Genomic DNA, 13,558 nt, shown 5'->3' with positions numbered 1-13,558 from the left:
AAAAAAATCAAGCAACTAAAGGTTTGATGTGGATAGAAAGATAGCCCTTCTGCCCAGTAGTCAATAATACCAGCACTAGAAAATCAATTGCTTTAATTGCATCTCAGCAGGGAGCCTCAGCACCATGTGGGGAGGAGGAAACGGCAGGGCTGGTTTCTGAGTGCTTTCTGGCCAGAGGGTGGCCAAACTGGAGCCCCTCTGCAGGGGCACTGTCTGTCCTGGGTCAGTGAGAGGGGGCGGCAGGGGAGCTCCCCACAGCAGTCCTGCCGCGGCCTTCCCCCCTGGACTGGCCATCCTGCCCAGGCTGAGGTTACCAGCACTTCTGCCCACAGGGTATCTTCTCAGCCTACAAAGCAGGAAGGAGCCTGGGCAGAAACTTTCTTTTTCAAATCAGATTTTCACCTGAGGTGGCAACCAGATGTCACCAAAGTGGCACAGTATAAGTCCTTCCTGTGCCACTAGGCCCAGAGGAACTGATTAGCCACCTGCTGTCTTAGCCCTTGGGCTGCCTGGGCAGAGCCAGCTGTCAGTGCGCCAGCCTTGAGTTCGACTGTCTCCCTCTGGTCCCGGCAGCTCAAGAGAGTCCTGGCAGCAGGAGGGCTGTACCACGGAGGACATTCAGAACCAGCCTTGACTGGCCTGGTCATGGAATTTAAAAAATGTGTACGTGATGGCAGGGAAGGATGGGGAGTCTCATTAATATAGGATATGTCATAAGCCATATATATTAAAACCATTAACAATATATAGTCCCATGTCAGCGCCAGCCCCTCACACATGCTCAGGTGGTATGGCCAGCCCTTTGCCCTGGTCCAGCCTCACCCTTGGGGGCAAGGAAGGGACAGCTTGCTCCTTTTCTCCAGGCTCTTAGCCAATAGCCCCTTGAGGCTGTCCACAGTATGTTGCAGTCAGCCCTACAGTGGGCAGCCCAGTAGTCATCAGTGCACACCAGCCCTTCTGTCACTGGGCTGGGGTCTTGGCCTCACTGCTGTCCCCCTGGCTGGGCTTTGGCTTTAGTAGGATGAATCTGTTGAGGAGGTCCGTTTCTGAGCTGGCCTGAGGTGCCCCATACCCCTCACCTGTGGACACAGAGGCAGGCTCAGGACTCCGGTCCAGGTCGAGAGATCTCTGCCCAGAAGGCCTTGTCTTCCACAGAGCCTTGTGGCAGGTGGCTGTGGGACACTGCAGGGACTCACCGGCATAGCTGGAGGCCTCGGCAATGTTCTGGGAGCCTGTGATGTGGTGCCAATAGGCACTGCGGGGCAGCATGGTAGTGGGCGTGCAGGGGTAGGAGTAATGTTCTGTGCCCTTGTTCAGCAGCTGTGGGCCAGAGAAAGAGTCCCTCCCATTAGCCCTGGGGGCAGTGGCTTACCCCCAAGCAGCCAGCCCAAGACCCTGCCTACCTCTCCTGGGCACAGTCCCAGCACTCAGCCTGCCTGCCCATCAGCCTCCCCTGAACCCTGGGCCAAGATGCCTGCTGCCTCACCCTCACATTCTTCTCCATTTCCAGCAGGACCCGCTTATGCTGCTCGGCGATGGCCAGGGTGGCACTGTGGACCCGCTGGTAGATCTGTTCCCCTTCCTGCGTCTGGAAGGTGTAGAGCCCTTCCCCAGCGTCACACATCCTGGGGACACAAGTGGCATGGAAGGCAAGGTGGTGGGGGCCCCTTTGCACACACCCACATGGTTGGGCTGTCCTATGCTCCAGGCCCTCTGGGAAGCAGGCAGGGCTGTCACCTGGGGGTCTGACCACAGCTCAGGTGTGCTGAGCAGTTTCAATGTGCCAGGTGGTGATCTAAATGCTTTACAAGAATTAGTCCATTCGGTTTTCTCCACCACCCAGTCTGGTCTGTGCACTATTAGTTTCCTCAGTTTTAGAGGTTTTCTCAAACCACTTCACAGTGAGGAAACACAGGCAGGAGGTAAGTAACTTCACCAAGGTTCTACAGGGTTGCACAGCTGTGAAGTCTGGCTCCTGAGTTCATGCTATGGGTTACCCAGTCCTCACCACAATGCCATGAGGTTAGGTACTTTTCTTGTGCCTATGTAACAGATGAGGAAACTGAGACTTAGGTCCACAATCCAGAGCTAGTAAGTGCCAGTGCCAGCATTTGGTTTGAGCCCACGCAATTTGATTTTGGTAAACTGCCTCACAGCCTGCCTGATGTGAGCCTCAGTTTCTTCATCTGTAAAATGGGAACACCATGTTCCCTTTTGTGTTGCTGTGCCGATAAATAACTTAAGCTTCTAGCACAGTGCCTGATACAGAGTGAATGGCAGCCACCATCATGACCACAGTGGGACAGGGTAGGGAGGCAAGAGAGTCCTACCGGCCAGCCTCGAAGGTAAAGCGTGTGGCATCCCGGCCATAGCGGCGCAGTGAGCAGAGGGGCCACGAGACGAGCTTCACGCGGGGGTTGTGTATGTCCCAGAGGTAGATGTTCTCGTGGGTGATCTGCAGCTTGCACTCACCATACACGTCCAGGTTGGGGCAGGGCAACAGGAAGACATTAAAGCGATCTGGAGGGAGAAAGGATGAATAGGTCTGGAGCTTCCCGTGGGGAGGCCACCTGCCCCCTTCCTCCTCTCCCTCTCCCACCACCTGTCTGTTCACACTGCACCCCTCACCTGTCTGTTCACACTGCACCCCTGGGGCTAGGAGGTCCGGCTCTCCCAGACTGATGTCGTTGAGCCGCGACCCCAGACATTCCACAGACAGTGTCTTGTACCACTCCTCCGCCTCCAGCTCTGGAGAAAATAGTACATCGTTGTGCTGCCGGCACAGGGACCCCCCAGCAGCCCACCCCATCTACTCAGCCTGAGTTAGCCCACCATGCAAGGCAGGGAGGGTAAGGCCAGTGAATTCTGCTCCACCTCATCCTGGGGGCCTGCTCACTCAAAGGTACCGCCAACCCTCATCCCAACCATTATAGCAGCCAGGGCTAACCCTGCTCTGCCTTCTCCCAACTGGACCACTGAACCACAGCTGGCCCAGGGGAGGCTGGATGGAGGTCTGCAGCCCCATCTGCAGCCCCAGCTCCTCACCTGAGTCGCAAGTGAAGGTACGGGCTGAGTCATCAGTGAATATGATGGCCACCGCCTGTCTCTTGGTCTCCTTGGGGAGCCGTGTGACACATTTGACATTACTGATCTCGGTCACCTAGGATGGCATCCACAAAGGACTCAGCCAGGTTAGAGCACCTCCCTGTGCATCCCCCACAGTTCTGCCACCCCCGGGAGGGTACTCTTGGATGTCAGGACTCTTAAATCATCATTGCTTACAGGTTAGGGGAGCTAGGGCCCAGGCCCCCTAACCTTGGGACAGCCTCGGAGGCACACTGACTTCTCATCCGGATACTTCTCCAGCCGCTGGGGCCCCTTGCTGGAGGATTTCCGGAACACCAGCCAGCACCTGCGGTAGATCTGTGGGGCAAGGTGATGGGATCAGGCTTCCCGCTCCCATCCAACATGGCCCTGCAGTTTCACCTGCCTGCCGCAGGGGGCAGTGTCACACAGCCGTCCCTGGAGGCCCCAGCCCAGGGGAAAGCCTGGGCACAGCTGGCACCAGCATGACACCCCCTGGGGGAGAGTCCCCTCCCCAAATGGAAAAGGCAGTTATTTCTTGGCTGGCTCTGAAAGGCTTTTCCACAAACGGTACACTCCATTTACAGTGAGTTCAGCTCGGAGTGTACAGTGACCCTTGAACCACACAGGTTTGAACCACAGGGGACCACTTATACATGGATTTTTTTCAATAAATACACAGTCGATCTTATGTATCCGGGTTTCACAGGATTTTAAACTGTGACTGGGAATCTGGATGCAGAGGGCCGACTGTATGCATTGTTCCATGCTGTTTTATATAAGGGACTTGAGCACCTGTGGATTTTGGTATCTGTGGGGGCCCTGGCACCAATTCCCTACAGATACGGAGGGACGACTGAGGAGTCAAAAGTTTTCTACCATGAGGGGGAGGGAGCTCGATGCCCCTAATCTCCCTATTGTTCAGCTGTGACATAAGTAGCCATTTATTGAGTGCCTCTTATTTGTACTTTTTGGGATTAGCACTCTACACAATAAATCTCATGGTCCCGCTTGAGGTCGGTTCTATTATCACCACTTTATAGATAAGGAAAAAGCACCAAAAAGTTAAGTGACAGTTAATAAATGGTAGTTAGTCTTTAAGACAGGCTGTCTAGGTCCAGTGCCAAAACTTGGAGCCCACTGTATACACAGTTCTGCCCAGGGCTCCGGTAGCACCAGCCACCTCAGTGGGAGTGTCCCAGGGACAGGGATTAGACCCTTTCCCACTCCCAGCCTGCACATCACAACCCTCATTCTCAGAGCTCAGAGGCTTGGTGTGGGCAACACCCCCTCTTGGCCTCAGGAGCTTTCACTCATACACTTCATTCTCTAACCAACCCTGGGGTATAGGGGCCAGGGTTAGTTGCCTGTTCCAGTTGGGAAACCAGGGGCTCTCAAGGTAAAGGGACAGAGCCAAGAACCTGGGGTGACCCCAGAGCACAGTGCCTTCCAGCAAAGTTCCCTCCTTGTCCAACCACTGCCAGTGACCCTGTGCCTAAAACCACCCAAATTCTCTATAGCTTCTTGGACTCCTCCCAAGGGTCAAAGAGCCGAGGAGGGAGCAGACCATCCTCTAGGGGAATGGGGGCAAACTGGCTGATCAGACAACTCAAGGACTGGCCCTAGCTACCTGCTTGGGCTGCTGATTTCCTCCCATGGCCCCTCCCTCCAGCCTCAGGCTCCCTTCCAGCCTAGTCTGGCTGGAATGTCCCTACTTTTTCAGTGGGCGCTCCTGAAGCCTGCAGACCCCGTTCCCCAGAAATCTCTTGTGCTCCTCTCATTGGCAAACAGTAGGGAGTCTGAAGGGTGTCCCAGAGCAGAGGAAGTGAGGGGGCCTCAGGGCCTTAGCCCCAAGCCCCTGCCCCCTCCCCAGCCCTGTTTTGCCATGCAGGCTCCAGGTCCTTGGCAGGCAGAGTCCCAGGGTACAGGGGGCCTAGGCAGCCCCCATCCCATGATTGTGGCTCAGCCCCTGGCCTGTCTACCTACACCATGCAGCCCTCAGCTCTCAGCCAAGGAGCTCCTTTAGGACAAACGCTGTATTTTATTCTCAGAATCCTCACTTACATTCTGGTAGCCTCGTTAACAGAGATCTGAATGGCTGTGTGACGGGACCATGAATGAATGGATGGGTGGATGCGTGACCCAGATATGCCCTACCAGGTTGGGCTCCATGCAGCCTGCAGTGTCAGGGGCAAAAGGCCTGAGGGGGCTGAGCACCCTGGTTGCCTGGTTACAGGGACACACACACACACACACACACACACACACACACAGAGCCCCAGGGAGCCGCTGCGTTCAAGAGCCCTCCTCCCCCACTTCTCACAGGTCTTTGATCAGTACTTCAGAAACACTGCCACAGCTCTACCTCGAAAGCCCTGGCAGGTGGGGGGAGGGCTCCGGATCTCTTTCAGCCCCTCCCCGCTCACCTCTATGGGATGAGACCATAATGGCTGTCCTGGAGATGACTGCTGTCCCTCATATCAGGTCTGGAAGAGGAAGCTAAATTCCCTGAGTTGGGGGAGGGTCCACATTGGGCCTAGCCATGCCCCACCTCCCAATTCCCTTTCCCCTGGCTGTGCCCACTGTGGAGGTTCCAGTCTACCTGGACAGGTCTGATACTGAGCCCAGTGGCTACCACAAGTAGCCTGTCTTCCAGGTAAGCTTTGTCCTGGCCAGGACCTCAGCCCAGCTAGCCCGTGGGGACCTTCTAGGTCTGGGCCCATATGAATGGAGAGCCATACTAGAAGCTGGGCCCCTACCTACTCGGCCTCCCCCCATCTCAGCCTCAGCCTCTCTCCTTGGTCTGTGCTCCAAATGAGCTCCAACCCTCTTTCAGAATAAAAGCAGAGTGGCTGAGAGCCACCAGCGCCCAGTTTCCTGGGCTGGGGCCCAGGATGGACACAAATCCAAATTCAAATAAAGCTGCAAACATGCCCACCAGCTCGGTGCTGGACAGACAGACATACCCCCATGGGGCCCTCAGGCAGGAGGGGGATCCCTCTCCAAAGTGAGCGCTGCTCTGTCCTGTACCCATACAGTACCCAGGCAGGGCAGCTGGTATGGAGCCCTGTTCCTCCCCCACCCCACTCACACACAGCCCGGAAGCCTTGAGCAGTCAGATCCCACCCCCACCCATCAAGGCCATTGGGGAGGGAAGAAGGGAGCCACCAGAGACCCAGGTAAACACTAGACTTGGGCCACCTCAGTCTCCAGGGTTTCCATCCTACTGGGAGGGTGCGGCTGCCAGGCCCTCCACTGGAGGTGGGGAGGGTCAGCAGAAGGAGATGGGCAGCTCCTGGACAATTCCACCTAGATCATTAAGTTGGTCCCTGGGGTCCCTGCTCATGCCTTCTGGGGGGTCTTCACCAGCCAGGCATGGGAGAGGGTGCACACCCAGGTGTGTCTAAGGCTTCATCTCCATGAACCCTCCAAGCCCCAGCTCCAGGCCGAACACTGAGCACAGAGGGAGCAACTCGGGCCCAGGAGCCCCAAGTTCTCATTCATAAGCCACATAAGCATCAGCTCGGCCCCTCACACCACCACACGCCCCTACAGCCAGCCACTCTCCTTTTCAAACACTTCTTTAACGGTAAGAGCAACAACCAAAGATAAATAAATAAATAAATACCTGTACACAGAAAGCAATGGGAAGCAGTGGGCGAGGAGGGACTTAGAGGAAAAGAGGCCAGAGGAGGGGAGGGGAGAAAGGGGGAGGCGGCAGCAAGGAGAGGAGAGGGGAAGTGAGAGCTGGTCTCCGCTCAGACACAGCCTGGCCTCTGCCCTGCCCTGGTGACAACTTCAACAATAGCCAGGGAGACCATCGGCTGCCACCACTGGTCCAGCTGCTGGGATGCCAGACAGTCCTGCTGGGGTGGGGGCTGCAGCGGCAGGGCCGGGCCCAGGCACATGCCAGGCAGCCCGCTGTCCCGAAGCCTGGAGACCACAGATGCATGATACTGAGCTTGTACCCTGACCTGCCAGGTTCCAGACTGAGTCCTACAAGCCTGTCCCTCGGCAGGGCCCTTGGAAGATGGCTCACCCCGAGCTTCCTGCTCTTCATCTTCACGTAGCCTTGCTTGACAATGTCGTTGAAATTGGTCGCCATGGTTTCCCCTCCTTTTCTTGGGCACAGGGCCTGGCCAAGGCGAGGGGAGGGATGCCCAGGTGGCCTCAGTTTCCGGCTCCTCCGGTCACCTGTTCCAGACACTCCTTCGGGGCTTCCTGTCGGAGGCAGAGCGCAGCTCCTCACCTCGCCAGCCTCAGCATTGTTCTAGCAGCTCCTTCGCCCGGCGCCTGCTGGAAATAAAAATGACGGGGAGATTAGACAGTGACATCTTTCTCTTCCCTCGCTGTCTCGCTCTTTTTTCCTTCCTCTTCCCACACTCCTCTCTCCCCCCGCCCCCTCCACCCGCCCTTCTTCCTTCCCTTCCCTCCCCACCCCTGGACGATAGAACCATTCAGGAAAACCGAGGTGGAGGCAGCAGCAAGGAAAATGGTCCAGCCCAGTCCCCTCCCTCAGGGCCAGGGCTGGCAGTTAACCCCTTCCTGGGAGGACGGGCTCTGGCTGTGCCGCGGAGGTGGGGGCAGAGGAAGAGGTGGCCCCCAAGCTGGTGTCCAGCCCAGTCTCCTGTTACAACTTCGGGGCAGACTTAGGGCAACTTGCCCCCTCCATGTGCAGGAGGCCCACGGGAGCCTTCCCAGAGATGGAGGGGTTCCCCAGAAGATGGAAGAGTCTAGTGTCTGAGTGAACCCCACACTCACTGAGGTTAAGAATAATTTGCCTTGTCAGTCTCAGCAGACCCCCTCACCCTTCTACCTCCCCCCACTCCTATACCTGGTTCTCTCCAGCCCCAGGCAAGGAGCCGAGAATGGAGACTCGCCCCCCTCCCCCCCCAGCCCACTCAGGCCCTGCTCCCCGCCCCTTGAACTCTTCAGCAGTTCCTCTGGGTGTTGCTCCCTGGGTGGGAGGGCAGAGTCCAGCGGGCGGGCCCCCAGATAAGCCTGAGGAATGTGCTGGGCCTGCTGGCGACGGCCACCCTGCACGCAGATGCCTCACCCTGGCCCTGGTGCTGGGAAGGCTCTGGGTCTGGCCAGGCTATGCAGTGCCCCCACGTCCTGACCTGGGCCTGGGGCACAGGACACAGCCAGATGACCATGAGGGGTGCCAAAGGGGAGTCAATATGGGGCAGGAAATCGGAGTGCCAGCAGGGGCCACTCAGAAGCAGATAGTGAGTCAAAGACAGATTCAGACTCAGCCCCGGGGGGAGGTCCTCAGTGATGACCCAGTTCAATACCCATTTTACAAATGGGAAAATAAACTTGCTCAGAGAGGCTAAGTGGCAGGTCTAAGGTCACACAGCAAGCCCAGGGCACAGCCAGAGACAAATGAAAAGTTTCAGAGTGGTTAATGGGCGCAGGCCGGGGGGAGCGGGGGTGAATGTCCTGCGGCCATGTCTGGCTGCTTGCTGCTATCTCAGCCCTTTCTGCCATCCAGGCTTAGGGGCAGGGCTGTGCCAGCAACATGGCCCCCCATGTCTCCAGGACCTCTGGGTGGAAATGAGCAGCATTTCTGGGGTCAGCTGGGCATCTGTGCTGCCAAGACAGAGCCCGGGGCAGGCACGCTACTGGATCTGCCAGCAGCTGGGCATTGACTAATCTCCTGGAAGCCTGTCTGTTAAGTCCCTGTCAAGAGAACAGATGGGACTGCCCGTGGGCACACGCAAACAAGGAGGGCAGAGAGGGTGACGCCCCACTACCCTACTTGCACACTGACGGCCTCTCCAGCACCGCTTAGCTTCAGCTGCCTCCCTGCTGTTCACCCCTCTACCACACCCCCAAGTGGGACGCCCACGTGGTCTGTTTTCCTCCTGCAAAATCTGCTCTGGGGTCCCTCCCTGGCACTGCCCCACCTGGGCTCTGTCCCCACCACCTGCCCCTGGGGCTGCCTGGCCCCCATAGCAAGGACCAGCTGCATAAAATTCCCCTCCAAGATGACAGCAGGCTGGCCCCTGGCTGTAGAGCCACAGCAGGGAAGGCCCCTTTCGAAACACACCCACAAGAAAACACCAGGCCCCTGGGTTCATTCAAGGCAGCCCAAGATGGGGCACCGCTAGGAGTGTGAATCCAACTAGCCAGGCAGTTTGGGCAAGCCCCTCTCTGTGCCTCAGTTTTCCCATTAAAAAAACAAACAAACAACAACAAAAAAAAACAAGAATAAATCCATATACTTTAAATGAGAAAATTAATCCATGAGGCACCTGCCTGCCCACTTTGGAACCAGAGCTTCTGCCTCAAAAACAAGATCTGTTTTCATTTCAAGAATTGCTGCCCAGCCAAAGGTTGTGATACCACCATAACTCAGCCATAATCCACCTGCCCAGTGCAGGCCTCTCCTTCCTGGCTCCACCAGCTACCTTCCCAGTGGCGCTGCCCCGTGACTGGGCCACCAAGCTCTCAGGAACACCCCTGCAACATATGTCCATAAGCCCACAGCCTGTCCCATATTCCAGACCCTAGAATCAGACCCAGAGAAATAAACCAGCAGAATAAAAACCTTCCTTGGGCCCTGGCCAGTTTGGTTCAGTGGTTGGAGCGTCGGCCTGTGGACCAGAGAGTCCCAAGTTCGGTTCCCGCTAGGGATACATACCAAAAAAAAAAACACAAAAAACCTTCCTTGGGAAGCCTGGGTGGCAAAGGGCAAGAACAAGACCCCACCTGGGAGCCAAAATAGTACAGCAAAGAGGATCGGGGAGGGAAATAGGGAGGGAGGGAGGGGGAAGGGCCAACAGATGGACCACCAATTCAACAGGCGATAGTCAGGTGGGGGTGGGGGGGATCGGGAACCAGCCCAGCCCCCAGAGGGACTGCACTCTGTTAAGCTAGAGAAATGGCCCAGACTGAGCTGTGCAGGCCCAGCAGGGCTCAGCAGGTCAGGAACTGGGGGCAGCCCCTGCCCTGCCACCCCCGGGCCACTTTCCCTTTGGCTCCTGAGCCACCAGCTCCACCTCTCACCAGCCTGCAGCAGGGCAGAAGACCCCAGTAACTCAAGAGGACCTGAGGTCTGGATCCTATGAGCTCAGCTCTGAGCACCCAGAGAAACTAAGCAGGGTGACCAACCAGCAGTCCCCTCAACACTGCAGGGGGAAACAAGGGCCCCCCATTTCTCCTCCCAGCCTGGTATCCTCACAGCTGAGAGTCACTCAGAGACAGTACTGGCCCCGGGCCAGGCCACCACGGGCTTCACAGAGAGCAGAGCTGAACCCCCTCTCCCCCCAGGAAAGGGCAGGTGTCCTGTGGGGAGGGGGAAAGGGGCCTTCCTTTGCCCAGCAGAGGGGAGGGATGGGGCTGCCCTGCCTACCTGCCCCATGGGGCAGCGGCCCTGAGTGCTCCCTTGGTGCACCTGGATTCTGCCTGGAGGCTTTGGCTCCAGAACAAACACTACTTGCTGCTGTTGGCAACCAATGAGGCAGGAGCGGCTGCCTGCCTGGCTGGGCCTCCCCACCCATGAGAGATCGGATCTTATCAGGGCTCTGGGACATCCCTACCTGGACACCTGGCTCCCTGTTGTCTCACTGTCTCCACCGCACAGCAAAGATCCTGTGGACACGATTCTCATCTGCACCAGGGACATTTCCCCTCACCTGTGGTCTGGGCCTCTCTCCAGCGTGTGGTTGATATCAGAGCCAGGGGGTCCCCCTTCCGCCTCCCCACTATGCAAATCCCCCTACGGAACCACCACTTGAAACACTGCAGGTCTCATCCAAGGTGGGTGGCAAAGAGATCAAATACTCAACTGGGCAGAAAGGAACCACAGAACGAGAGACATCTGAACAGTCCCTGTTTCCTGAGCCCTTAAGTCAGAAAAGTGATGCCATGCCTGACACCATGGCTGGCCCCTCTGTTCTCTCCTGGTCCCACCCACCCCGGTCTTTTCTTCCTCTGCTCAGTACACCTGGCCACAGCCATGCTGACCCTTCTTTCTCAACACGCCTACCTCCTTCCCACGCAGGACCACTGCTATTTCCCGCCTACAACACTTCTCTCGGATGGTCCCCAGGTTCATTCTACCACTTCATTCAGGTTTCAACTCAAAGGTCACCTCCTCAGAGAGGCCTTCCCTGACCACCTCGGCCAAAGGAGCCCCGTCAATCAGCCTCTATTACAACATCCAGGTTCGCTGTCCTCTCCACGGGCATCACTATAGGATTTTCTTGTTCCTTCATCAGTTCATCGGCTACTTGGCAGCTCAGTCTTCTAGAACACCCTAGAATGTCAGCTCTCTGATGCTAGGCCTTGTTCTGTCTAGTTCACAGCTCCATCCCAGCACCCAGAATGGTGCCTAGTGCAGAGGGGGAGCTCGATATTTGGGGACTGAAAGCATAATTCTCTCCAGGATTTGTCCTCCTCATCCTTTTGCCCACTACCACCTGGCCAGACCCAGCTCAACTTCCAGAGGTGTGTGAGCAGTGGCGGGCTCCCACCTCCCTGGACCCCGGGGCTTCCCGGTGCTGACGGTCATGGCCAGCAAGCGTGTTCCTGAAGAACCAGCAGGCCACCAGACCTCGGTTCGGTTCAGAGCTGCCTCGGGGGAGCAAACACTGCTGACACTGCGCCCAGGCCTGGCTGGGCAGCTCTCCCCACCCCTTCACCAGGGTTGCTGGGTGAGGTCCTGTCCAGCCCTGCTGCCCTGCCCAGGAGAGAAGAGCTGGAAGTAGTCAGCTCCCAGGCACAGAGAGGCAAGCAACTGGCCAGGAGGGGGCACAGTTCCTGGGACCCATCCCTCCGAAAGAGAAGAATCTGTGCTAGACAAGCCCAGCCTCCAGTGGCTGCAGTGATCCTGCCAGGCCCCTCACTGCCCTTGACTGCCAGACCCCTCCACCCCAAATCCTCCACCAAAGTGTCCTGGCAACTGCGGCTTGGGACAGGCAGGCTGCAAGAGACCCTGCTCTGCTCACATCACTGCCCAGACTCCACGTCCGTCCCGCTGCCATGACAGAAAGCACTGAACTGGAAGCAGGGCCTTGGGGGTCCTGGGGGAGAAGGTGGACAGGACCCCGGGGCCAGGTGAGAAGGTTCAGGGACAGCAGGCAGCTGGCCATGGGTTTAAGTTGTAGGGTGGGCAGTGGGGGCAGGCGGAGCGCAGAAAAGACTCTTGGAATTTGGGGAAGCTGAGAGAGCAGGAAAGTGGGGGCTGCATGGGCAGGTTTATGCCCCTTGGGGATGGCAGGCCCAGTGGCAGGGAGCACAGGCCTGGGCTTCTCGAAGGGGTATATGTGGGGTAGGGATGAAGTCAGGCCCCCGACCCCGGCCCCTCTGCAGAGGGGGGAGCTCAGGAGATAGTTGCTAGGGCCTAGGCTGGCTTTTGGGGAGCATGTCCCAGAGCTCTTCCCCACCTCCCCCCAAGTAGGAAGGGCCCATGGGCTTGGAGAGTTCTCAGGTTGGCGTAGCCCTAGGTCTCCCGGGTTGGGCCTAGGGCACCCCCGTCCCTGCCTCGCGCCCCCTAGTTACCTGGGAGCCGCGGCCCGGGCCGGGGAAGCTTGCAGGGCGGGCGGCGGGCCAGACTCATGCCCTCGTCACGGCGGGGCCGGCGGTGGCGGCGAGGCGGCGGCGGCGCCGGGCTCCGGGCGGGGACGGCGAGGGAGGCGCGGCCGCCGGGCTGGGCTCCGGCGGGGACTAGGGTGCGCTCCCTGCTCCGCCCCGCCCGCCCGGCCCGGGCGCCCGGCCCCCGCCGTATTCCTCCGAGCCGCGGGACACGCGCTGCCGCCCGGCCCTCCCTAGTGCGCCTCCGAGACCCTCACGTCTCCCTGGTACCCGGGCTCAGCCCCATTGCCCCTCTCTGGCCCCAAAGCCCAATCTCACTTCGCTTCGCAGCCCCTGGAAGCTGAACCCCACATCAGCTCCCAACCCCTCAATCTCAACTCCCAGCCTCTCCAGGAATCACACACACCCCTATTGCTGCCCTTATTCCCTGCAGGACTCCCTGGGCCCTCAGGGCCCAGCTTCCCCCAGAACCCCAGTGACCTCCTTAGTGCCCCACCCCACCTCGCACACACTGTGGGAGCGCATCATTGCCTCCGTCCTGGATGTCATCCCCCCTGGAAGTCTGCCAGCTTCCCCTTCCCCTTCCCTGGCCTCCCTACCCTCATAACACCTAGACTCCCATTTTACGTCCCCTTGAGACTCTGCCCTCAGGTCAAACCCCATTGCCCTTGGTCACCCCCAGCACACACACCCGCCTCACTGGCCCTCAGGCCCCCGCAGGTGCTGGGTCACTGCCCAGCTGGGCTCACACACTACAGGCCTCCTCTGCTGGGCCAGGCAGGGATGGTGAAGTCACCTAGGGCCTCCCCTAGCGGCGGAATGCCTCACCCTCTGGTTTTCCTGCTCCCACCCTTTTACACCAGTGGTTCTCAGAGTGTGGTCCCTGGGCCAGAGATATCAGCATCACATTGAAATTTGTTAGAAATGCAAACTC

General features: G+C 58.2%; 1 protein-coding gene across 2 annotated transcripts; it reads right to left on the bottom strand.

Annotated features, from left to right (window-relative positions):
* Window positions 1-540: 540 nt before the first annotated feature.
* Window positions 541-12,654, bottom strand: DOK4 (docking protein 4). Of its 2 annotated transcripts, XM_036274839.1 has the most exons (9): window positions 12,592-12,654; window positions 7,124-7,380; window positions 3,316-3,423; window positions 3,046-3,160; window positions 2,629-2,748; window positions 2,331-2,520; window positions 1,487-1,625; window positions 1,197-1,320; window positions 541-1,079 (listed from the first exon to the last, which is right to left on the bottom strand). In XM_036274839.1, exons 2-9 carry the CDS (start codon window positions 7,187-7,189, stop codon window positions 961-963), a joined length of 981 nt encoding a protein of 326 aa, XP_036130732.1. In that variant the 5' UTR covers window positions 7,190-7,380; window positions 12,592-12,654; the 3' UTR covers window positions 541-960. The 2 variants fall into 2 exon arrangements, with proteins under 2 accessions (XP_036130732.1, XP_036130731.1); XM_036274838.1 differs by having other exon boundaries at window positions 541-1,320.
* Window positions 12,655-13,558: the final 904 nt, after the last annotated feature.

This window comes from Molossus molossus, unplaced genomic scaffold, assembly GCF_014108415.1.
Source record: "Molossus molossus isolate mMolMol1 unplaced genomic scaffold, mMolMol1.p scaffold_m16_p_21, whole genome shotgun sequence".
NCBI lineage: Eukaryota > Metazoa > Chordata > Mammalia > Chiroptera > Molossidae > Molossus > Molossus molossus.
This window is presented reverse-complemented; position numbering and strand designations above follow the sequence as displayed.

Coding starts and splice junctions, on each gene's coding strand:
- DOK4 (XM_036274838.1), bottom strand. CDS start 7,189: ATGGCGACCAATTTCAACGACATTGTCAAGCAAGGCTACGTGAAGATG. Junction 3,424..7,123: donor TGAAGAGCAGGAAGCTCGGG/GTGAGCCATCTT, acceptor CTTGCCCCACAG/ATCTACCGCAGGTGCTGGCT. Junction 3,161..3,315: donor GCCTCCGAGGCTGTCCCAAG/GTTAGGGGGCCT, acceptor ATGCCATCCTAG/GTGACCGAGATCAGTAATGT.